The sequence below is a fragment of the Sciurus carolinensis genome, chromosome 4 (genome assembly GCF_902686445.1).
Source record: "Sciurus carolinensis chromosome 4, mSciCar1.2, whole genome shotgun sequence".
NCBI classification, from domain to species: Eukaryota; Metazoa; Chordata; class Mammalia; order Rodentia; family Sciuridae; genus Sciurus; species Sciurus carolinensis.
In genome coordinates, this window is record NC_062216.1 from 42,231,655 (window position 1) to 42,255,929 (window position 24,275).

At 34.1% G+C, this 24,275-nt stretch overlaps 1 protein-coding gene across 1 annotated transcript; it reads left to right on the forward strand.

The window, feature by feature from the left end:
* The first annotated feature begins 917 nt into the window (after positions 1–917).
* Positions 918–20,752, forward strand: Frg1 (FSHD region gene 1). Its single transcript, XM_047551830.1, has 9 exons — positions 918–1,170; positions 2,447–2,517; positions 12,126–12,251; positions 13,242–13,299; positions 15,296–15,410; positions 16,484–16,588; positions 18,793–18,884; positions 19,366–19,476; positions 20,673–20,752. Exons 1-9 carry the CDS (start codon positions 1,109–1,111, stop codon positions 20,707–20,709), a joined length of 777 nt encoding a protein of 258 aa, XP_047407786.1. The 5' UTR covers positions 918–1,108; the 3' UTR covers positions 20,710–20,752.
* The last annotated feature ends 3,523 nt before the right edge of the window (positions 20,753–24,275 follow it).

The window sequence follows — 24,275 nt, forward strand, 5'->3', positions numbered from 1 at the left end:
ATAGTAGTAAGCATCACATTTTAATATATCCTTATATAGTTCCTGTAACAGTTAACTGAAGCTAAGCCATGAACTCATCAGTCTACACAGTGACCAATTTAGGAACCTCACTTTGTATTTGAGTGGATACTGGGCAATCTGGTTTGATGAGTCCATTTTATGAATTCAGGTTTATTTTCTGAACGTTTATTATGTATGAACGTATTTATTTTAATGATTTCTTTATTTAGGATGTCAGAGGTTTTTGTTTTTTAATCTGTATTTAGCAAAGCCCAGGTCCTTGATTGAGCAAAGAACCCGTAAGTGGAGAGACAGTCAAGATGGAGTAACTTATTAGGCTAACCCCCTTGCCAAAAAAAAAATTAAACTTTGGACAAATACATTTTTTTAATTACCTAACGGTAATGAATAGTAACCGAAAGCAGGCTGAATGTAGAGGAGGGTTGTTAATAAAGGAACTGTATTCTAAAATCTTGGCACATTCTAAAATCTCAGTGCCACTAAGACCCATGAAAACGATTTATTTTGACATATGCATGCGTACTTTCTTCCGAGTTTTCTGATGGCAAAAGATAGACTTAAGAGGAATTTCAGCTTGAGAGCAGAGAATATGTAAATATAGAAACAGCGAGGTCTACATAAGGTTTCAGACCAGCTGTACTAAATTCACTAAAATTGTGTCACCCTCGGGTTCATCAAATCATCACTTAACTCCTGAAATCTAGCAGGAGGTGCCTACAATGACAGTCAGAGCCCAGGAGTCCACTAGAAGCGCGACTCCGGGTGCCTCAAGGCGGGGGGGAGGGGGGGGGGGGGACACTAACATCCGGGAATTCCACCAGAGGGAGCAAATGAACGCCGATTTAGTTAGGTCCTCTGCGGCTGCCGTAGTTCCCCGACAGGAAACAGGAAATAAGTTTTCCTATCTGAAAGTCAGTGTTCCGGTGTAAACGCCAAGGGTATTCCGCATTACGCGTTTCACTATAGCGGTTTCGTATGTTCTCAAGAGGTTCTTAGTTTTGCTTCTCCTGCACCAGTTTATGCTTCGGTCTAAGCATTTTGTCCTGAGCCAAGACCCACCTATTTGTACAGAAGTCTGGTCACAGCCATGGCCGAATACTCCTATGTGAAGTCCACCAAACTCGTGCTGAAGGGAACGAAGGCCAAGAGGTGAGATCCCCGAAGCTTTGGCAGGAGGCTTTTCCGGTCTTATGTCGCGTCCTCGCGGCCGGAGAGTCCCATGGAAGCCCTAGAGCTCTGTCTTTTTAGCCTCCTCAGCTGTACAGAGGCTGCGACTAAGTTCGCTGCACCTGTGCGGAGCGGGACAGACAGTTGGCAGAGATACGCCCAAGCTGTAGCGTCCGGAAAAAGAAGACGGGAAAAGAGAGCAGTAGCCCAGGAGCCTCCTGTTAGGGTCCCCGGAGGCCTCCTTCCGACCTTTGTATGATGGGTCTGCACTAATCTGTTCGTGTATAATTGTTTCTCACGAAATATGCAAGGTGAAACTGGGTTGATTAAAGATATGGGTTTTGATAGAGATGGGGACTCCAAGGTTACCGCACCGATTACAGTTTGTAATTAGTGGCAAATTGGTTAAACTCTGAGTTTCCTTGAATTTGTTGATACCGATAAAGAATTATGAGGATTGAATGATATAAAACGTGACCAGAGAAATAAACAAATGAAAGGAGGTTTTAATGATGATTTATGGTTATTAACTGTGTAGGGAAAGACACCTGTCTATTCATATCTCCATTTCATTTTGAACCAGTAGATCTGTCTGTGCTTGACTCTTTATACAAATATCGAGCATTTCCTCCCAGTTTAAGTGATAAACTGAGTTTGGGGCATTTTTAAGTGAAACGGAAAGCACCTCAAGGAGCAAACTGAAGCTTCTGCCTTGAGAACTCCTGCTGGGGACCCGAACCAATCTGAAACTTTTACTGTGAATTAGCAGGGAAGAGAGGACAGTTAGCTTCTGAAAACTTCCTTTATGGTTAAAAGGCAAACAGATGTGCCTTATAGTTGTCATAATTAGCATTTGTGTAGCACTGTGTGCCAAGAGTTGTTTCAAGCACTGCATATTCTTTTTTCTAAAATCACAATTGCTTTTTTCATTATTGAGATTAATTTGTATACTATAAAATTCACCCTTTTGTAATGTATAAAAATATAGAGCTAAGAAGTGATAGGATGAAGAAGGCCTTGCACATGCTACGGAAGTGCTCTACCACTGAACTATAACCCCAGCCCCAGAATTTGCTCTATGCCTGTGCTCAGGGCCAGAAGCAATTTCTCTATACTGTAAGAGGGTATATCAATGTAAATCAACAAAATTTAATAATTTATAAATCAATATAGAGTTTAAGACTTTGCTTATATCTAGTGAAATTTAACACAAAAGAACAATATACCTAAACTCATTTATCATACTTTTCTCCCATAGTAAGAAGAAAAAAAGCAAAGATAAGAAGAGAAAGAGAGAAGAAGATGAAGAAACCCAACTTGATATTGTTGGTGAGTCATTTGAGACTTTATTCTGAGAAAACTTAACATTTATTGAGATTCCATTTAAAATAATTTCCAAGTTAGAAATTTATGACCTATTCATTTTTTCTGAAATTGCTCAGATATACTTAGAAGTACAGGTTCCTCATATTTGTGAGCCCTGCAGATGTCACTGATGCCTTATCTTCATCATCAGAACAATGTGCAGGAGAGAGGAAGTGTGACTCTTGGATTTAGTAGGCACCGTTAAACTAGTAGGCAAAGCTTCTTATCCATCATTTTAAAGACCTACTATAGATAAGTTTATTTAACCAAATTATTTTCTTTGAACATCTATGCAGTTTATTTGTAGAAGTCAGTGATTTCTCTCAAGAGGAAGTATAATCATAGTAAAAATAACTATTTTGTAAATGGCAAAATGAATGAAACTCCTAATTAAACAAAATAGAACATCTAGTTATCTTGTAAGTAGTACTAGAAATAAACAGACCCAAACACACTTACGAGCCAATTCTCTGTTTAGTCTTTTTATCCTCTCCACACCAGTACTTAAGAACAAATTTCTTTACTTTTACAAATTGACAAGTTGCACTCTGGCTTTTCATAATTTATGACTGCTTTAAATCTCTGTTAAAGTAGAAAATGGTGTAAGTCGTTCTGGAAAATTGCACATTTTTGGAAAGAACAAATCAGCAATTCTAAAATTAGGGTAAATAACTTGAGAATACTTGTAGTTGTGGAATTGCTGTGTTGAAAGATAGGTGCATATTTCACTATAAAAGAAACCATCCTAGATTTTCTAAAGTGCTACTATTTTATACTCCCACCAAGAAGGAGTGAAAGTCCCAGAAGTTCATGTTGCTCCACATCCTTGCTAGCAGTTGATGGCATTATCAGTCTTTTCTCCTAGTCATCATGCACCTTTTCATTTCCTTACTGGTATTTTGTTTTGTTTTGTCTTTGTTATTTTCTGATGAGCAGAAATTTTTAGTTTTTCTAAAACTCAGTTTTGGGCTTTTCTTTTATGGTTACAGCCTTACCTGTATTCTAAGAAATATTTTGCTTATTCCAAGTTATGAAAAAATTCATCTACTTTTACTTTTAGATATGTGATAGCTTTTTTGGTTTTTATATTAACTGTATCATCCATTTTTAAATTTTTGGCATAGTGTAAGATAGGTGTCAAGAGTTCCTTTTTCCTGGCATAGATAATGTGGTTTTTTCAGCCTCATTGAAAAATAGGCTTTCCCCATGAAACTGCTTTGATATCTTTGTTTAAAATCAGTTGAATCTCTGTGTGTTTGTTTCTTAATTCCTACTTCATTGACATATTTTTTTCTTCTGTCAGTGTTCATTACTGTAACTTCATGAAATCGAGAGATCAGCTATTGAGTCCTGCAAGTTTTACTTCTTTTTTTCAAGGTTAACTATCCCAAGTCCTTTATACTTTCATATGAATTTTAGAATCAATTATTACTTCCTGCGTTGAAACCTATTTGATTTTCTGGAAGAATTTTATTAAATTACTATTTGGGGAGAATCAACATCTTAGCCATATAGAAGCTAAATAATTTTAGTTTTCAGTGTAACCATCTTGCATGTCTTTTCAAAATTTTAAGCATAATTTTCTACTATAAATTGAATTTTTAAAATTTTTGTTTGCTGTCATTATTTAGATATACAACCAGTTTTTCTATATTGTCTTTGTAGCTTGAGACATTAAATTCCCTTATTTATTTTAGTGCTTTTGTTTATGTAAAGAACCAAGAAATATGCAACCATATTTCATGTGACTATAGCTTTACTTCTTTTCCAATCTTTGTTTTATTTTTCTTTATTGCTTTTTTGTTCTAGCCAGGACTTCTGTAATGTTGAACGAAAGTGATACTAATGGTCATAATTACATTGTTCTCACTCTTTCTTAGAAAACTTTTAGTAGTTGTCTCTCATACAATATGATTTATCTGCCAGATGTTCTTAGATTTCCTTTATCAAAATTAGGATGTTTCCTTTTATATTTAGTATCCTGAGAGATGTTTTTTTTGTTTTGTTTTGTTTTGTTTGCAGTTCTGGGGATTGAAGCTGTGGTCTTGTGCATGCTAGGCAAGCTCTCTACCACTGAGCTACATCCACAACCCTTTTTGTTTTTTATATTTGAGGTAGAGGCTCACAGTGTTATCCATGCCAATGTCAGACTTGCAGTCCTCTTGTTTCAGCCTCCTGAGTAGCTGGAATTACAGGCTTGCACCTCTGTACTTGGCCAGTGTCCTGAGATTTTTTTTCTTTTTTTGTACCAGGGATTGAACCTAAGCACAGAGCCACATCCCCAGCCCTTTTTTAATATTTTATTAGAGTCAGGGCCTCGCTGAGTTGCTGAGTCTGTGTTTGAACTCATGATCCTCCTGCCTTTGTCCCCTGCATCACTGGGATCATAGGTATATGCCACTGCACCCAGCATATCCTGGTATTTTTTTAACATAAAGGTGTTTAATTCTATCAGATTGTTCTTTTCTGTATGTGTTGACATGTTACGCCTGTTTTCTTTATTTACTCTGCTAATGAATTACCTTGATTTCATTTTTAACTCTTGACCCATCTTCATATTCCTAAGTTAAAGCCCCAGATGGTTGTGATGTGTAGTCCTTTTTTATTATATTTTTCTGGATTTGATTTCTCACATTTTTTTTAAGAATTTCTGTATTTGTGATGAGAGATATTGAACTTTTATTTTTCTTAGAGTTTATTTGGTTTTGGTTTAGCTGTATAGGATTTCTTCTTCATATGTTTGATAGAATTCACTTGTAATGATATCTACACCTGAGGAGGGTTTTTAAATTTTAGTTCTTGTGGGAATTTTAAATTTTTGAATTAAATTTTATTGATAAATACTTTCAGTATTTGTTGTTTTTATTATGCATCACTTAAGAAAATTTGGGGGCTGGAATTGCAGCTCAGTGGTAGAGCACTTACCTAGCACGAGTAAGGCACTGGGTTCAATCCTTAGCACCACATAAAAATAAATAAAATAAAGGTATTGTGTCCATCTAGAACATAAAAAAAAGAAATCCTTTTAAAAAAATAGAAAAAGAAAATTTTGATCCAGGTTATTGACTTTGTTGACATCAAAGTGTTCAGAATGTTACCTCATCTTTATAGGATTTGTGGAATCCATAATCCATTTTCTTCTTTCATTCCTCGTATTACTAGTTTTTCCCTGTATTAATCTAGCTACAGGTTTACCAATTTGTTGATCTTTATAAGGTTCATCTTTTATTATTTGCTCTATATTCATTTTCTAGTTCATTTACTTACAGTCTTTAGTATTCCCTTCCTTAATTTACTTTTGGTTTGCTTTGCTCTAGTCTAATAGCTTCTTAAGGTGGGAATTTAGAACCCCTTCACACAACTTGAAGTATACCCCACAAGTTTTGATTTATGTTAAATTTTCATTCAGTTCAGAATATTTTCTAATCATCCTTATGGCATTTTTCCTTGACCCATATTATTTGAAAGTGTACTATTTAATTTCTACCATGTAGATATAGTAGATATCTTATTGTTACTGATTTCTAATTTGTTCATAGTATGATGAACATACTTTCTTTGTGAATTTCCATTTACACTTGAAAAAAATGTATTCTGCACATGTCAGTTACATGTTTTCTAAATGTCAGATCATTTGAGGAATGGAGTAGATGTTCAGATCTTTGTATCTTTCTTGATCTTTATCTAATTCTACAATTTGCTGAGGGAGTACATCTTCGATTCTGAATATATCTACTTCTCTCAGTTTTTCTTGAAATATTTTTAATTTTTATTTAAGATGTGTATACATTTAGGATTGTTAAATTGTCCTTGTAAAGTCAACCATTTATCTTAATAAAATGTTTATTTCTGACAATGTCCCTTATCTTTAAAGGTAGTTAAACTGTTGAATGATCTTTTGCTCTGTAAGGCTTGATGGTTATTTGTTGGTTGGTTGATTGTTTCTTTGGTTTTGCTCTTAATTATTTAGGGCGATTTGGTTGTGCCTGCTTAGATTGTAGCTTTTACTTTAGGCATTGGTCCTTATGGACCCTCAACTCAATACACAAGTATACTCATGTGTTGAAGCCACCCTCATGTCTCCCAAATTCCTGTGCTCTCTGATATCTCCTTTGGTTCTCAGGAGGTGTGATCTCTCTTCTAGACCTTGTGTATCCTACCCAGTACATGCATAGCCAATACCTTTACCAAAGACCTGTAGAGAAACCATATACACACTTTTTAGGATCCGCACCTTTATGTAATTCCCTCTTCTTCACTATCTTGCTATGTGAATTCCAGTCACTTCTGTACTCAAAGTCTCAGCTCAGTGGGATTGCTGGTTTCTTCTGGAGCTCCACCTGTCTGCCCTATGTTTGCAAAATTGCCATTAGGCATAAAAATAAAATGGTAATGAGGTTCATCTCACGTGTTTCCCGTTTCTTTAAGATGTCAGTCCTGTTTCACCTTTTTTCCAATACTTGAAAAACAGTTTTCTCATATATTCTGTCCTATGTCCTAGTTGTTCATGGTGGGAGGATAAGTTCAGTACCAATTACTCTCTCTCAGCTGGAATAAGTCCTTCTGTGTCTCTTTTTGCCCTCTTACCTTCTTTCACGTGATTTTTCAAGCTGGATCTATAGGTATATACCTATTTTTGAAGAGGGGGAAAAAACTTCATGTTTTAAAACTGTTCTGTTGGTTCTATACAAGGCCCTGAAAGAAAACCTAAACCAGAATGGATTAGTAAATAAAATCAAAGAAATTCTGCCTTTCACACAGAAAATATCAAGTCTGGACAATTTCAGAAAGATCTGCCAGGGTTGAAGTAACCAAATTTTATAATAGCATAGTTTGTCAAACTCCTAGATAACTTGTTTTCCTCAGGAACTAAAGTCATGTAAGCTCTGAGTCAGCATAGTTGTATGAAGAGTAGTTGGACTACATTGCCATAGAGGAAGAAAATTCCACTTACAAAGCTGAGCTATATGGACCCCTTGTGCCTAGAACATTATGATGGTAGAAAACTAAGGAGAACCCTTTAGCACAGAGGCACTGGGCCAGTCAGTGAGATAAACTATTTATATAACCTCTCATCGTTCTCACCTCTGAGAGGTATGGGTAAATGTGTGGCCAGCAGCACTAGGCTATGAGTAGCACTAAAAGGTCAGTTAACCACAGAGTGAGGCCTTTCAAAGTATCGACCCATCCTTCCAGTGTCTCTAGTAGCCTTAATAACAGAAAGAGTGGGGACTTTGACAGTATGTTATCAAGTGCAGTCCTCTTTATACTGAGACATCACAAACATTATTAGAAATATTTTCTAAACAATTACATAAAAAGTTACAACATATGTCAAGCTTTGTTGTGTAATGTGAGAATGCACTATGGCAACCTTAAACCCATGTAAGGTTCAAAAGCAAATAGCTTTAAGCATGTCTCTACATTTTGTTTGGACAAGAATAAGTAAAGAGTTGGACTGGATTCTCAGATTCAACTTTATTGTAGCACATAAGCATAACCTTAAGCTAACTGACTTAGAGATGGGCAGCTTCGGTGACAACTGTTCTTAGCGTCTTAGAGACCGCATTTTTGCAGTCTGAATCCGTGGGGGCAAATTCCAGCCAGTATTGTGTTACATTACTTTAGTCACTAAACCTGTAAGCATACTTCCAGCATTAATGTAGGCCACTTGAAATCTCAAGGAGAAAAAACAGGTTTCTGCTCAAGTCATCTCTTTTATCATTTCAAAATTGTATAAGGAATATATTTTATCATTTTTCTTCTTTGGCAGGCCTTGTCTGCCAAAAATTTCTTCATCTGCAAGCTACTATTGAGATGCTATATTAAAATTATTTCATTTAATAAGTATAGGCTGTAAGTATGGTTCAGTGGTGAAGCGCTTGCCTAGCATGTGTGTGAGGACATAGGTTCAATCCCCAGCACCACCACCAAAAAAAAAAAAAAAAAAAAAAAAAAAAAATTAAATATACTTGGTTAATCTGGCCCAGAGCATACAAAATACAAAAAATTTAAAATCATTAACAATTACATTCTTATGAAAGATATGATGATCATAAGACTGTTGATAAAGATTCTAGTTGAAGCATTTTAACCACTAAAAGTAACAAATTATTGTAATTATCACCAAATTATTTCTCTAAGTAAAACCTCATATGAGTAGAATCATATAATACTTGCCTTTTTTTGATTGACTTTTTTTTTTTTTTTTTTTTTTTTTTTGCAGTACTGGGGATCGAACTCAGGGCCTTGTGCTTGCAAGGCAAGCACTCTACCAGCTGAGCTCTCTCCCCAGCCCATTGTGATTGACTTTTTTCACTTAGTAAAATGTCTTCAAGGTCCATCCATGTATGTGTAGCATGTGTTACCATTTCCTTCCTTTTTAAGACTGAATAATATTTCATTGTATGTATGTCCCATATTTTGTTTGTTTATTCATCTCTCAGTGGATACTTGGGTTGCCTCCACTTTTTTTTTTCCTATTGTGAATAATTCCACTATGATTGTGAATATACAGATATTTCTTCAAGACCCTATTTTCAGTGCTTTGGGGTATATACCCAGAATTAGAATTGTGGGATTGTATAGTAGTCCTCTTTTTTATTTTTTGAGTAACTGATCGTATTCTTTTCCAAAGGGGCTATAATATTTTACCTTTCTACCAGCAGTGTACAGGGTTTCAGTTTTTCCACATCCTCAGGGGTGCTTGTTTTTCTGATTTTTTGTTTTTATGATAACCATCCTCATGGATTTGAAGTATCTGATAATGGTTTTCATTTACATTTCCCTAGTGAATAGAGATGCTGAGCATCTTTTCCTGTGTATTCATGTTTTTGCTTCCTGTTCAGTTGTGTTGTTTTGGAGAAACTATATATTCTGATTATTAATTCCTTATCATGTATGTGATTCATCAGTCTCCATTCTGTGGGTTGCCTTATTACTGTTACAAGTGTCTTTGAGCCTAGCAGAAAGTTGAGACTGGAGGATCACAGATTTGAGACTAGCTTGGACAACTTAGCAAGACCCTGTCTCAAAAAGAAAGAAAGAAAAAATGCTGGAGTTGTAGTTAAGTGTAGAATGCTTACCTAGCTCATGTGGGCCCCTGGGTTCAATTTCCAATACCATACACAGAGAAAAACAGTTGTCTTTGATGCACAAAAGATATTATTTTTCTTGAAGTCTAGTTTGTCAGATTCTGTTTCGTGTGCCTTTGATATTATATGCAAGAAATCAGTACAAGGGGCTGGAGTTGTGGCTCAGTGGTAGAGCGCTTGCCTAGCATGTGAGGCACTGGGTTCAATGCTCATTACCACATATAAATTACCACATATAAATAAATGAATAAATAAAGGTCTATCAACATCTAAAAAATATGTTAAAAAAATCAGTAGGAAACCAATATCATGGGGCTGGGGTTGTAGCTCAGTGGTAGAGCACTTGCCTAGCACATGTGACACACTGGGTTTCATCCTCAGCACCACATAAAAATAAATAAATAAAGATAGTGTGTTCATCTACATCTAAAAACACTAATATCATGGAGTTTTTCCCTTTTTTCTACTAAGAGTTGTATAGTTTAAGCTCTTCCATTTTGGTCTTAGATCCATTTCAAGTTAATTACAGTATGTAGTAGCTAAAATATTAACCATGTTTTAAATTAGTTGTGAGGAGCCTAAACTGTTTATTTGCTTAGGAAATTTTGTGTAGTAGGATTAACAGAATTTTTAAAAACAATAGAAAATTATATGAATCCCTTATGTACCCATACCCCTTAGTAACTATGACTATTTTGCCAGTGTTGTTTCATTTGTACACGTACCCACACATTTTTCTGGAGAATTTTATGTAAATCAAAAATATTATGATATAACACCCATACTACATAAATGTACATTTCTTATAAGGTCAGTCAGGCTCCCCTCTCTCCCCGTCTCTGCTTTGTACTTTGTTTTTATACCTATTACTGTGCTGTTTTATCAGACCTTGCAAAATTAATAAGAATTCCTTACACTGTCTAATATCAGGTTAATACTGATTCATTTCTACTCTAGCTAAAGTACAATTCAAGGGAAGATTTGAGATCATTTTTGTTCTTTTAAAATAGGAACTTTTGCAGTGATTGCTTAAATAATTGGACTCTAAATTTAACACTTTGTTGGTGAACGTTAGTGTCCATAAACATAGATTCTGCTAATTTTGTTTCTAATTTAAAATTATAGTTAAGGCTACAGTGACCCCCCCCCCACTTCCTTGTCCCACAGTTTCCCTTTCTGTGGTTTCAGAAACCAAGGATTGAAAATATTAAATGGAAAATTCTGGAAATAAGCAATGAGTTTTAAATTGCATGTTATCCTCTATAGCATGATCAGATCTCCCACCTTCCTGACCAATATGTGAGTCTCCTTTTTCCAGCATATTCACACTGTACATGTCATCTGCACTTAGTAGCCCACTTGGTTATCAGATGTAATTGTCATGCTGTCACAGTGCTTGTGTTTACACAGCCCTTATTTTACTTAATGATGACCCCAAAGCACAAGAGTAATGATGCTGAAAAGTTGCAAATGCAAAAAGAAGCTATAAAGTTCTTCCTTTAAGTGAAAAGGTGAGGAAAAAAAGAAGATAATTTGAGATAGAGGGACCATATTCATGTAACTTTCATATAGTATATTGTTATAATTGTTCTATTTTTTGTTGTTATAATCTCATATTGTGCCTAGTTTATATATTAAGCTTCAGCATATGTATATATGGATAGGAAAAAACAGATATATATCAAATTTCGTACTAGCCACAGGTTCACGCATCATCTGAGACTCTTGAAACGTATGCCTTGTGAGAAAGGGTACCACCGTATGTGCTGGAAAGTACCTCTTTATGTAGGACTAAGAAACAGTTTATAATAGACATTGCCACTGGAAAGTAAGCATGGATGGATGAATGGATGGGGTCTGGAATGATACTGTTTTTTCTAAATCATTTGTACCTTTACATATATTCCTGTTTAAAGATTATGTTTAGCTGGGTGCAGTGGCACGCTCTTATAACCCCAGCATCTCAGGATACTGAGGCAGGAGGATTGCAAGTTCAAAGCAAGCCTCATCAATTTAGGCCCTAAGCAACTTAGCAAGACCCTGTCTCAAAATTTTGAAAAGGCCTGGGGTTGTGGCTCAGTAAGTAGTTAATAAGCACCCCTGGGTTCACTCCCTAGTACCATTAAAAAAAAAAAAAAAAAAAAAGATTTGGTTTGATACCTAAGATTAGATTTAAAAAAAAAAAACTAATCTTGCCTGTGGTGGTAGTCAAATAACTTTACCTACATACACAAAAACAAGTGCTTGTAAACTAGTGAAATCTGAATAAGGTTTATAGATGATGTCATTATCAATTTCCAAGCTTTGGCTTATATAGTAGTTGTTAATTACTATTAGGAGAAAGTGAGTAAAGGGTAAAAAAGATATCTCTGCATTATTTCTTACAACTACAAAGCAAAAAACTTTTAAAACTAAGTCATAACAGTGAAAACCTGTGTCAAACCTAAAAATAAGTTAAATATGGATTTTACATTTTAGGAATCTGGTGGACAGTATCCAACTTTGGTGAAATTTCAGGAACCATCGCCATTGAAATGGACAAAGGAACTTATATTCATGCACTTGACAATGGTCTTTTTACACTGGGAGCACCTCATAAAGAAGGTTTGTAACTGATGAAAATGTTGAAAGGGAATGGCCACTTAAAATACAGGTTTTTATGACATTCATGCACTTGGGACAAATTTTAACTAGTCTCAAGCATGTTCCAAAGGAATAGAGCCATTGCACTGGATTCTGCCACATTTTCCCTTCATTAATATTTACCCATTTTATTATTCCAGTATAACATTTGAAAACATTCCAAATAATGCTAGAAGAGTTTCTGTGGAAATCAAAAACAGCATAAATAATTGAAATAGTAAGTGGAAAGAAAAAAGAAAATCTGGTTAAGTCAAAAGTTTAAATTTGTTTTCTTCAGACTTTTGCCAAAAGTAGCCTAGGTATAGTAGGCAACTAGAAATTTTCTCATTCTCTTTAGCCCACAGGGAAAGCATTAATGAGGTGTGAAGTGTACAAAGGCATATCATTTGGTCAGAATGATCATCCCTTGAATAAATGAAATCATGTAATATTTTAAATATTAAGTGCTTATGTATGTATTATATTTTAAAACACAAAGAGAAAATACCTTGGAAGTGACTAAATGTCATGCCAACTCATCTTAGGAAGCATGTAAAATTAGCCATGTAGTGATAAGATAACAAAGATCTTAATACTGTGGATACTGTATTATCACAATTGTGACCAAATATCTTTCCTTAGATTTAATTTTCAGAGGGGAAAAAATTTTTTTAAAGCAAAAGAGTATCCTAGCCACACCCGGCACACACCTGTAATCCCAGCAGCTGGGGAGCCTGAAGCAGGAGGATGCTGAGTTCAAAGCCAGCCTCAGCAACTGTGAGGCACTAAGCAACTCAGTGAGACCCTCTCTCTAAATACAATACATAATAGGGCTGGGGATGTGGCATAGTGGTCGAGTACCCCTGAGTTCAATCCCTAGTACTCTTAGTACCCCCACCCCAAAAAAAAAGAGTATCTTCACATATGTATTTATAGCAAATATTAAATATTTTTATTTTTTTTCTTCTGTAGTTGATGAGGGTCCTAGTCCTCCAGAGCAATTTACTGCTGTCAAATTGTCTGATTCCAGGTAAGTTTGAGTTGACCTATAATTAAGCAACTTTTTTTTTTTTTTTACATTTTTCGATAAAAATTCCACTACTTAGCTAACTTAATCCCACAGAGTAATTTCGATTTAAGAAACAAAACTTTTTCTTGAAAAGTGAATTTTGTTACATTCAAAAATGTTATTTATATACCCAATAAATGTTTATATTTTATTAGATTTGTAATAACTTTCATTTTAGAGGAGAACTAAACCATCAGATACAGGTTGGTTGTCCCTTATTCAAAATGCTCAGGAGCAATAGTGTTTGGGACTTCTGATTTGGGGAGTTTTGAATATTTATATATATATAATGAGATATCTTGGGAATCGGAACTACATGTAAGCAAAAATTTATATTTCATATACACCATATATATAGACTAAAGATAATTTCATATAACACTTTTGGAATTCTTTCATTTTGCTACATGAGGTCAGCTGTGAAATTTTCCACATGTGGTAATATGTCTATAATCGAGAAGTGTGGGATTTTGGAGCACTTCCCATTTTCAGTGTGGGGATGTTCAACCTGTATAAAGTATATTATAATTCTTATTGATATATAATACTTGGCTGGAAAAATATGAGTTTATAAAAGATTAATACTGCCAGAGACCAAATAAGATAGATTAGAAATATTATGTGAAGAAAATAAACATAGCAGAAAACTTGGTCTAGTGATGCTGTGGCATATAAATTTATTACTCAGAAGTCAAGAAGCAGGAAAATAAAAGGAGTATTTTTGAAACCAGCAGAAAACGTTACATAATCATATGAAACCAAAGAAAATTTTACTTATTGTTTTTATAATTCTTTTATGAGCTGACCTTTTTATTCTCACAGTGGGAATAAGGTACAGAATGATACTTTGGGTACTAGATATAGAAGTTGAATTTTAGTATTCTAGTCAATTGCTTACATCAATATGATAATGATTTGCATTATATTTTCATAAACCTGTAAATGACTGCATCATCAGTTCTGGCACCACAGGAAACTAGTAAGGTAAAATAATTGAAAATCATAATTGTGAAAAAAAGTCATTAAGATAATTATTTTTTATGCTTTCTTTAAAAGTCTGATAAGTTAGTAAAAGACTTAAGAAGGAAGCAGGTATTAAAAAACACAAATTTTTTCATAACAACAAAAACATTAACAGTAGACAAATGAGCAACAACCTTAGTAAGCGCTGCATTCCTACTCTTTGTACATATGTATGAGTGTCTTAACATTAATGACCTAATAGAAAAATGGCTAACAATAAGCCCCCAACAGAAGAATGGATGTGCACATACCTAATTTAAAAACTAAAAAAAAAAAAAAAATGAAAGAAATGCAGACATCATTCTTACTAATAATTGTAATGCAAATTAAATATGATGGTATTTTTGCCATGTCATATTTTTAAGTATTTTTTAAAGGAATAATGTTTTTAAAAATCCATGATTAAAAACAAGTTCTAACAAGTTGTCACATCCTTTTCTAAAAAGTAGTTTCAGAGAACATGGCAACTTTAAAGTTTATACCCTTTGATACAGTAACCTTTTTCTAGAAATCCCTTCTAAGGATAAATCAGTAATTTCATAATCAAAAACAATATTAGTACAACATCATATATTAGCAGAAAAAATAAATCTTAATACCCCTACAATAGAACATTATATCTATTGAAAGTAACATATTTGAAGAATAGTGCATTTAGAAAATGTTTGTTGTATAATATTTAATGTAGGGTAATATATAAGATGTTATATAATGCTTATATTCAGAAGTAAAATGTAATATTGCACTTATAAAATTATGTTCAGTATAGCAGCAACAAACCACATGTAGCTTTTGAACACTGAGATTATGTCTAGTCTGAATTTATATATAATGTTACAGTATATAAACATACACACATACACACATGCTGTTTTTATGTTCCATATTTATTGTTCTTTCTCTGTTTTTTAACACCTGTTTAATTAATCCAAAGAATTGCCCTGAAATCTGGATATGGAAAATACCTTGGTATAAATTCAGATGGACTTGTTGTTGGTCGTTCAGATGCAATTGGACCAAGAGAACAGTGGGAACCAGTCTTTCAAGATGTAAGTGCCATTGTTATGTATAAAAGCTTCCTGTCATTAAGAGAAAGTCTAACAGTCAGTGAAAGCATGTTTTCTAAAAATAAATAAAAATAAGAGTGCAGTATGCAATAATATAATTGCATAAAATTGTAAACGATGAGTATTAAATTTCAGTCTTCAAAAGAACTCAGGCAATAGTGTAACAAAAAGCAGTAGTACCTTTGCCTATCATAGTTTCAGTGTACTCATGGGGCCTAGATATAAGTCTCTCTTATTTAACCAGGACTCTAAATAATGGCCAATCTTGAGTCTCTGAGTAGGGAAACAGGATAATTCAGGAGCATCTTTTTAGCAGGAATTATATATTTTTTTCTAAAACATTAGAGAGTATGGTAAGTGGACAATGGAGCAAGTGATATTTTGACAGTTTTTGCATAAAATAATAATACTAGTTCATTGAAGTGAATTTAGTATTTTTAGAACTGTCAGTTCATAATAAAGTTCAAAAAGAAAAGCAAACAGTGTACAACAAGATAGTTTTAATACAAAAGGGATGAAGAGCTCGGGGTGTAACTCAACCCTTCATTAATTAGTAAAATTAATTTTTATCAATATATGAATGTTTTAAATCTGTTGATACAGAATACATAATTCCCCTTTTCTGTTTAAGCAGTAAAAACTGAGCAAAAATATACAGGAGCTAAACAGACTGCAAAGCGTTGCATCAAGAATAGTAAGGAACAATGGGCATCAAGTAGACCAAAGGAAGGAGAAGTTCAGTAGTTGGGTAGCACCAATGGTTGTGTACAGTAACATTCAAAATAGGATCCAGTAGTGTTTTTCAAGATCATAAATTAGTCCAACATCCCCTCAAAAAGTGGTAACATTCAGACTCATTCCTCTACCCCCTACAATAAAATCTTGAGTTAGCGACTTGTAAACTCTTTTGATCCCTTTACCCCAATCCAGGGAGAAATACATTTTCTTGATTTTAGAATCAAGGAGAAAAAAATAATTTAGTCTAAAGACTCAGGATTTCTTCTGCAGCATTCTCATAGCTCTAATATTTTTGTGTGCCATTTTGCTTTATTTAGGGGAAAATGGCTTTATTGGCCTCAAATAGTTGCTTTATTAGATGCAATGAAGCAGGAGATATAGAAGCAAAAAACAAAACAGCAGGAGAAGAAGAAATGATAAAGGTAATCATAACTTTTTCCTACAGACTTATACATGTCACATACATGATGTGATTACAGCTCTTTAAAACACTGACTAATTACATACTCTCACTTCAAAGACTTCATGGCTTTTATAATATGTTCCAGACAGATTTTATTTTTAATTATAAATCTCACAATTGCCAGCTTATTTGCACAGTGTGACAGAGAAATTACTTCATTTTCTAGGCTTGGCTTTTGTTTTGTTTTTGTTTTGCATACATTTTAAAATTTAAATTTTAAACTAAAGTACAAAATTTTTAAAGAACAAAATTTTTTAAATAACATTACAAAAATTTTTAAATAACAGTATATAAAATCCATAAATTTCTATACCCCTCGTTCACCTATCTCTGTCTACAATGTCCCTATTTCTCCCTGTTTTTTAATAGCCCCCAAAGTTTTTTTATAAATTTATGAATGTGTTTATAAGTTTTTACCTTAAATTTTTCCCTTAATATTGTATTTTATAGATTTTTCCCATCAGTATATATATAGAAAGTTCTCTCTCCCTTCTTTTCTTTTCATCCCCCCTCCCTCTTTCTCTTTCTGTGTTTCAATAGGTACATAGCAATCCATTTTAGAGAAGTCCTTTAACTTATTTAATCACTCTCATATAGAGAGAAATTTGAGGTGTTTCCATGCTTTTGTTCTTATAAACCGCACTATAGCACTTAATATTGTGAGTGGGCATCATTTTGTAGATGTGTAAGTGTATCTGAAGATTAATTCCCAGAAACATAATTAAAAGATCTGGGAGTCTGTGTATCTATAATTTTGTTAGGTAACTTGGCAGTTACCTTCCATAGAGGTGACATAAAATTATATTTGCACCGACATGTATAAGAAGGTTCCTAGGTTGTATTAATACCTGACCACCCATGAAGCTAATCACTGCATAGTTAAAACAGAACTTCTAAGGCTTTTTCTCTCAAATTTTTGTTCTATATGAATAAGAATGTTGTCTTTAAATGAAGAAAACTATGAAACATATGACATTTTTAAAATTTCATTATCAATCACTAAGCTGGAAATAAAAGTTCCTTGTGTGAGGCAAATTTCCTAGTCCTACTCTTTGTTTTACTTGATTTTGAATGTTACACACTCATTTTTATATCAAGGTGAAATTCTAAATAAAATTGCCTGATAACTTAGATCAGGTGGTTAATTCAAATGAGATGAAACCCTTTAGTAAAGGCTTAATTTTTCAAAAATCCACTTGATCTTAATGACAAACACATATGAAAATGTGTCTAAAGAACAACTACCATTTTCTTCTTACATTACTTTTTCTTCATGTTCCATCTCATTACTGTGTATTCTGAACCTCCCCTCATTTGTGTCATTGGGAATCACAGTTTGTTAGTAGTCTCATCAAAAAAATTTGCTGCTTTTAACACATTAGGGAGGGCCAAAGTGGAGGGCTCCAAAAGTGGAGGGGAAATGCTATTTCTAAAATGACCTTAATCTTTACAAATAAAGCATAAAAAATTATTGTCATGTTTTTCTCTACTACCAGCATAATCTGTAAGTATTTATCAAATATCTATACATCCTTCCTTGTTCTATATTTGCTTTCATTTGAAAGATGTTCTTAATTTCCATACTAACCAATTTAGTCTTTTAGTATTCTTTTTTTCTTTGAAAAACAGTGCTTATCGTTTTAGAGAAGAATAATGCCGTTAACTCTTACCTCATCATTTGAGGTTGGCTCATAGAGAAATAAATACACCCCTTAAAAGATAACATAGGAACTAGAAATTTTACTACCTTTTGAATGCCAGAAATCTCATCTAAAATTTAAGTATTCTTATCTTATATTTTGAAAAGTCAAATGTTAGTCCTAGAGAAACATGATGGTAATTTTGGTAATTTTTTATATAAATTGCACATATGAAACCAAAACACATCTCTAGAGCCTTTTTCTCTAATACCTAAGTTAATTAAATACTTTTGCATAAGAAATCACCTAGAGAGCTGGGGATGTAGCTCAGTGGTAGAGTGCTTGCCTTGCACGCTGGAGGCCCTAAATTTGATTTCTAGCACCCTATTAAAAAAAAAAAACGGGGGGCGGGGGAAATCACCCAGAATGTCCTTGTGCCTTTTGTAATAAGTGTAATAAGTTAGGTAAGCAGTGGTGAGGATAAATGTATAACCTGTTGAGCTCTTATCTCTCCAATATCCAGATTAGGTCCTGTGCTGAAAGGGAAACCAAGAAAAAAGATGACATCCCAGAAGAAGACAAAGGAAATGTAAAACAGTGTGAAATCAATTATGTGTATGTATTCTTCTCTTTTAGATTCACAGATCTGAAAGTGAAGCACTTCTCAAGGAACTTTTAAAGTAAAAATAGGACAAGAAGAGGCAGCATAATGAACACTAAAGCAAAGCTTTCAGCTGAGAGCTTTTCTCTCAGCTTCAGTTTTTCTAATTATCCTGCTGGTGGTGCTCAAGGTTAAAGTCACATGGCCTAGTCATTTCTCTTTGTTCCTTAAAAATTGCTGTGATGCCACCCAGGTGCTATTTATGTTGAGAACATGAGGGACTCCAGCCCACATTTCCTGATGAAGGGAACTTTTCAGAATTACCCAAATGACATTCTTCTTGATGGGTCATCTTCATAGTTAAAAAACTCCTAAATTATTAAATGTGCTTAGATTGTTGCAGTGAAAAAACTTGAATAATTTTCACAAGTTCTTCAGGAAACATGTATAATCAAAGTTTGAAGATACTTCTCAATGATGACATTTGCTTTACAGAAAAAAATTTCAGAGCTTTCAAGACCACAAGCTTAAAATAAGTAAAGAAGACAGCAAAATTCTTAAAAGGGCTCGAAAAGATGGATTTTTGCATGAGACACTTCTGGATAGGTAAATATATGTTTACATGTTTCCAATTGTTTTTAGTATCCAGTAGAGGTGGCATGTATAAATCCATTGTATTTTTTAAATTACCATGTTTTCAAAGTTTTGTCTTTATTTCTAATATATATATATATATATATATATATATATATATATATATATATGCTAATATTACCTAGAGAGAACGTTATAAATCTGGGTAAGGATTGCCAGAAAAGAATAATTGTAACCACAATCTAATACTGTATGCTTTATTGTAAGAAATTTAGGGTTGATTAAAACTATTGCATAAATTTACTTACCAGAGTTAGAAAGTTGTTTGAATAATATCAAAACTCTGGATTCTATTAGAATTGTACAGAGTTCTAAAAATGAGATAAAAATAGATGAATTTGTAAAATGACTGAAGTATAAAAGTTGAATAAGTGAATTGAATCCATTTTATTAATCAGATTCAGAAATATGCTGAATTTTTATCATAGTATACTAATAATAATGTTCATTAATATTTCTAATTAAATATGTAGTGTTGTAGGTTTAGAACCTAGAAAAATAAGTAGAGAGATTTAGTTTTGAGCTTGCAGCTATAAATCAAATATGTGCAGATAGAAGAATTTAGTAATTTCCTATTGCTCATTCAAGTTCTATGTTGCAAAATTACTCATCCTTTCTTTACATAATCTGATAAAGTTAATATGTAATCGTGTATTTCTTGATACCTATTTGGTGGAGTTCTTACCTGAATTCAGCAAATGTCATAAGAATTTTTCCAGCTGAATAAATTAGTATGTATATAGTTCTGAGAAATCAAGAAGATATAAAATATATTCAGATATGGATTCTAAAATAACTTGCAGAATAAAGTCCTGTAACTTTATCACTTGTAAAAAATACACCGTGGCACCCAGTAGCAATTTAGGAAGACTTAAATTCAAGTAATTAAAATTGCTATTATAACTTGAAAAAGTCCTTAGGCAATATTTCCTAAATATTAGGAAACAAATTGCATGAAACTAGAATTTATTTTCTATAAAAAAGAAGGCTAAAAAGTAAAATTGTAGTAAAATATTTTTCATATATATAAGTGTTGTAGTAATATAGTAACCAAAATTGAACAAACAAAGTTTGAGTTTTATATTTAGTAGCAGTTTGGCTGTAAAAAGTATGTTGTACATTGATTAATTTTTATTTGTCTTAAACAGGAGAGCCAAATTGAAAGCTGATAGATACTGCAAATGACCAGGATTTTTATTTCTTTCTCCTTTTTTTTTTTTTTTTTTTTGAATAAAATATTCACTGGTGGTGCTTTTACAGAGTTATTGGGTTGTTGTGAAATTACTAGTATCTAGTTTCATCAAATTAAGTTTCTTCAAAGATTTACTTTTCAGTTAAGTATATACACTTAAAGTACTTCTTTACTGGAATTCCTGTTATGAAGTGTGAAGTACTACTATAAAAAACTGATGTTTCCTGTGTGGCTTGTGAAATCTTATCATGTTGCTTTACAGTCTCTCTTCACTTGATACAATCAAAACCTTTAGGAGGAGCATAGAAATTCACAGTGCAGTCAATCAATAATGCTTTGATTCTCCCTCTTGTTTTTTATTTGTTTACAATCTGGGGGTCAAACCCAGAGCCTTTTGCATGACAGGCAATCACTGTTAGAACTGAACTATAGCACCAAGTCTCTGATGCTGTCACTTAAATAGTACCCTAATCAACACAATTCAAACAAACATCACAACAAGGGACCTGTGCAAGGAGAAAGGAATTGTCTTGTAGGTAGTGGGATGGAAAATGGAAACACTCCAAAAGAGTAGTAATGACAGAAGGTAGGAGAGTAATATGGGGATATTCCTTAATTAGGACAGGTTACCTACAATATTTATTTGTAATGCTTTAATCTTCACTTCTGGGATGGGAGCTGTTGAAGACACACAGGTACTAAGCTTTGTTGAGACCTGTCTTTCTAAGTTGAACACAATATTCCAGATGCTGAATTTCAGGGAATGTTCGAAATCCACATTGTGTACCAGATGCCTGGATTCCACCGCAGGAAATTCTGATTTAAAACTGACTTTGGCTCATGCATTTCTGTTTTTTAAATTCCATATTGAATCCAATGCCCAGGTGGAATTCAGACCTGGCCTGATCCTGTCAATCCTGTGTAGTGCTAGCCTTTATATTCCATCTTTCACTGAATCTAGAGTTACGTATGGCCCCTCTGCAAGCATGGTAGCTAAGCTACTACTGTCAGTCTTACATAGGAGCTACTGCTGGAAGTGTAGCCCCAACTTCGCATTCCTGTTCCAATAGTTGGATGCCCCCTCCCCCACCCACGTTAACTTGATGTTCTGCTTCAAGAACTGGAAAATTACAGTTTAACAAGTAAATAGGAACAAAACTTTGATAAACATTCCCTCAAGAGAATAAATCTTGCTAACTTGATACCTGAGACCACCTCCCTGCTCCCTTGCTTCCTGGAAGAAATATTCTATCTGCCTGCATTTGTGTACATAGTGTGTTTCTGGGTCTCATCACTTCACTTAGTCTCATGTTTCTAATTTCTGTCCTTATCTAATGAGCAGAGCTAATTAGAGGTCCAAATCCAAAGATAAAAATGAAAAATAGGCATTTCTGCTTTCATGGAGTGTATGCACTAGTGAAGGAGGAAGCAGTTGCAAATAACAGGTGCTCTTTCCTTTTTTTCTCCCATTGCCCTTTATAACAGTGCCTTTAGATCACTAAAGTCAGTCTGGGAGAATGGCAGAGGTTAAGAATGAATGAATACATCTTTGAGGGTGTAGCTCAGTAGTAGAGTGCTCACCTAACATTCATAGGGCCCAAATTTTGATCCCTAGCACTATAAAATTTTTTAAAATGCATCTAAATATTGTCATCTGGTTCACATGTTTCTGTCTGTATGTGGGGATATCATGAGAAATTTTGTTAAAACCCTTGTTGAACTCCATGTACATTCTAGCTAAGCATTCCCTGATTTACCGGTCCAGTGATTTTATCAGAAATAATAAAATTGCTAATTCAAGAAAAAGTACTCACATTTTTCACATTAGGTAATTTCACTTGTTTTTTTGTTTTTTGTTTTTTGATTCATGATACACAAATGGAGTACAACGATCATTTCTTTGGTTGTACACAAAGTAGAGTCATACCATTTGATATTAATTCATGTACATAAGGTAATGATGTTTGTCTCATTATACTATCTTTCCTTCCCTGTCCCCTCCACACCCCTCATTTCCATCTACACAATCCATCCTTCTTCCATTCTTCCCTTACCTCCTCCCACCCCCGTTATGTATCTTCAACCATTTATCAGAGAAATCATTCAGCCTTTGGTTTTGGGGGATTGGCTTATTTCACTTAGCATGATATTCTCCAACTCCATCCACTTACCTGCAAATATCATAATTTTATTCTTTATGGCTGAATAATACTCCATTGTATATATACACCACAGTTTCTTTTTCTTTTTTTTATTGTAAACAAATGGGATACATGTTGTTTCTCTGTAGATGGAGTAAAGGCATACCGTTTGTAATCATAAATTTACATAGGGTAATGTTGTTTGATTCATTCTGTTATTTTTTCCCTTCCCCCCACCCCTCCCATCCCTCTTTTCCCTCTATACAGTCCTTCCTTCCTCCATTCTTGCCCCCCTCCCTAACTCTAACCCTAACACTAACTCCTCCCACCCCCTATTATGTATCGTCATCCGCTTATCATCGAGATCATTCGTCCTTTGGTTTTTTGAGATTGGATTATCTCACTTAGCATGATATTCTCCAATTTCATCCATTTGCCTGCAAATGCCATAATTTTATCATTCTTTATGGCTGAGTAATATTCCATTGTGTGTGTGTGTGTGTGTGTATGTATATACACACACAGCACAGTTTCTTTATCCATTCATCAATTGAAGGACATCTAGGTTGGTTCCATGATCTAGCTATTGTGAATTGAGCTGCTGTAAACATTGATATGGCTGTGTCACTGTAGTATGCTGATTTTAAGTCCTTTGAGTATAGACCAAGGAGTGGGATAGCTGGGTCAAATGGTGGTTTCATTCCAAGATTTCTAAGGAATCTCCACACTGCTTTCCAGAGTGACTTCCAATTTGCAACCCCACCAGTAATGCATGAGTGTACCTTTTTCCTCACATCCTCGCCAATGTCTATTGTTGCTTGTATTCTTGCACCCCAGCCCTCTGTATCCAGCGCCGAACACAGACCCGCACCCCAGCCCACCATCACTTGCTCTTATTCAGGTTCATCAACATATTATTCTCTTACTATCTCTAAACTGTGGTTAAACACATCTGGCAGTTTGGGGGGAGGGGTATTTTATATTTGTAGTTTTTACTTCTAGAATTTTCTGTAGTTCCTTTTTTTAAAATCTGATTTTAAATTTTACTACGATTTTCTTTCCATACATTAGAGTGTTTTGGGGGGGTTTGAGTCTAGGCAGAGGTTTTACTAACTACTTTAAAAATCTACATCTATCTCAACATCTGGGTCATCTTGGGATCAGTTTTCAGATTGCTCTTTAAGTCTCTTTCTTCATATGGCTGACATAATTGGGTCATGTTGTGAACACAATAGAAACTGGATTTTGTTTTGTTCCTCTGAAGAACTTGGGGGTTTGGGGTATTTTGTTTGTGTGCTTGTTTGTTTGTTTAGTAGGCAGTTAACTTGATTGCCTCTACAGTGGATAACAGTTGTAAACTTCTTTCAATTCTTGTGATTTTAGCTGGTCTTTTGAAATCAATCTCATGCATGTCAAGC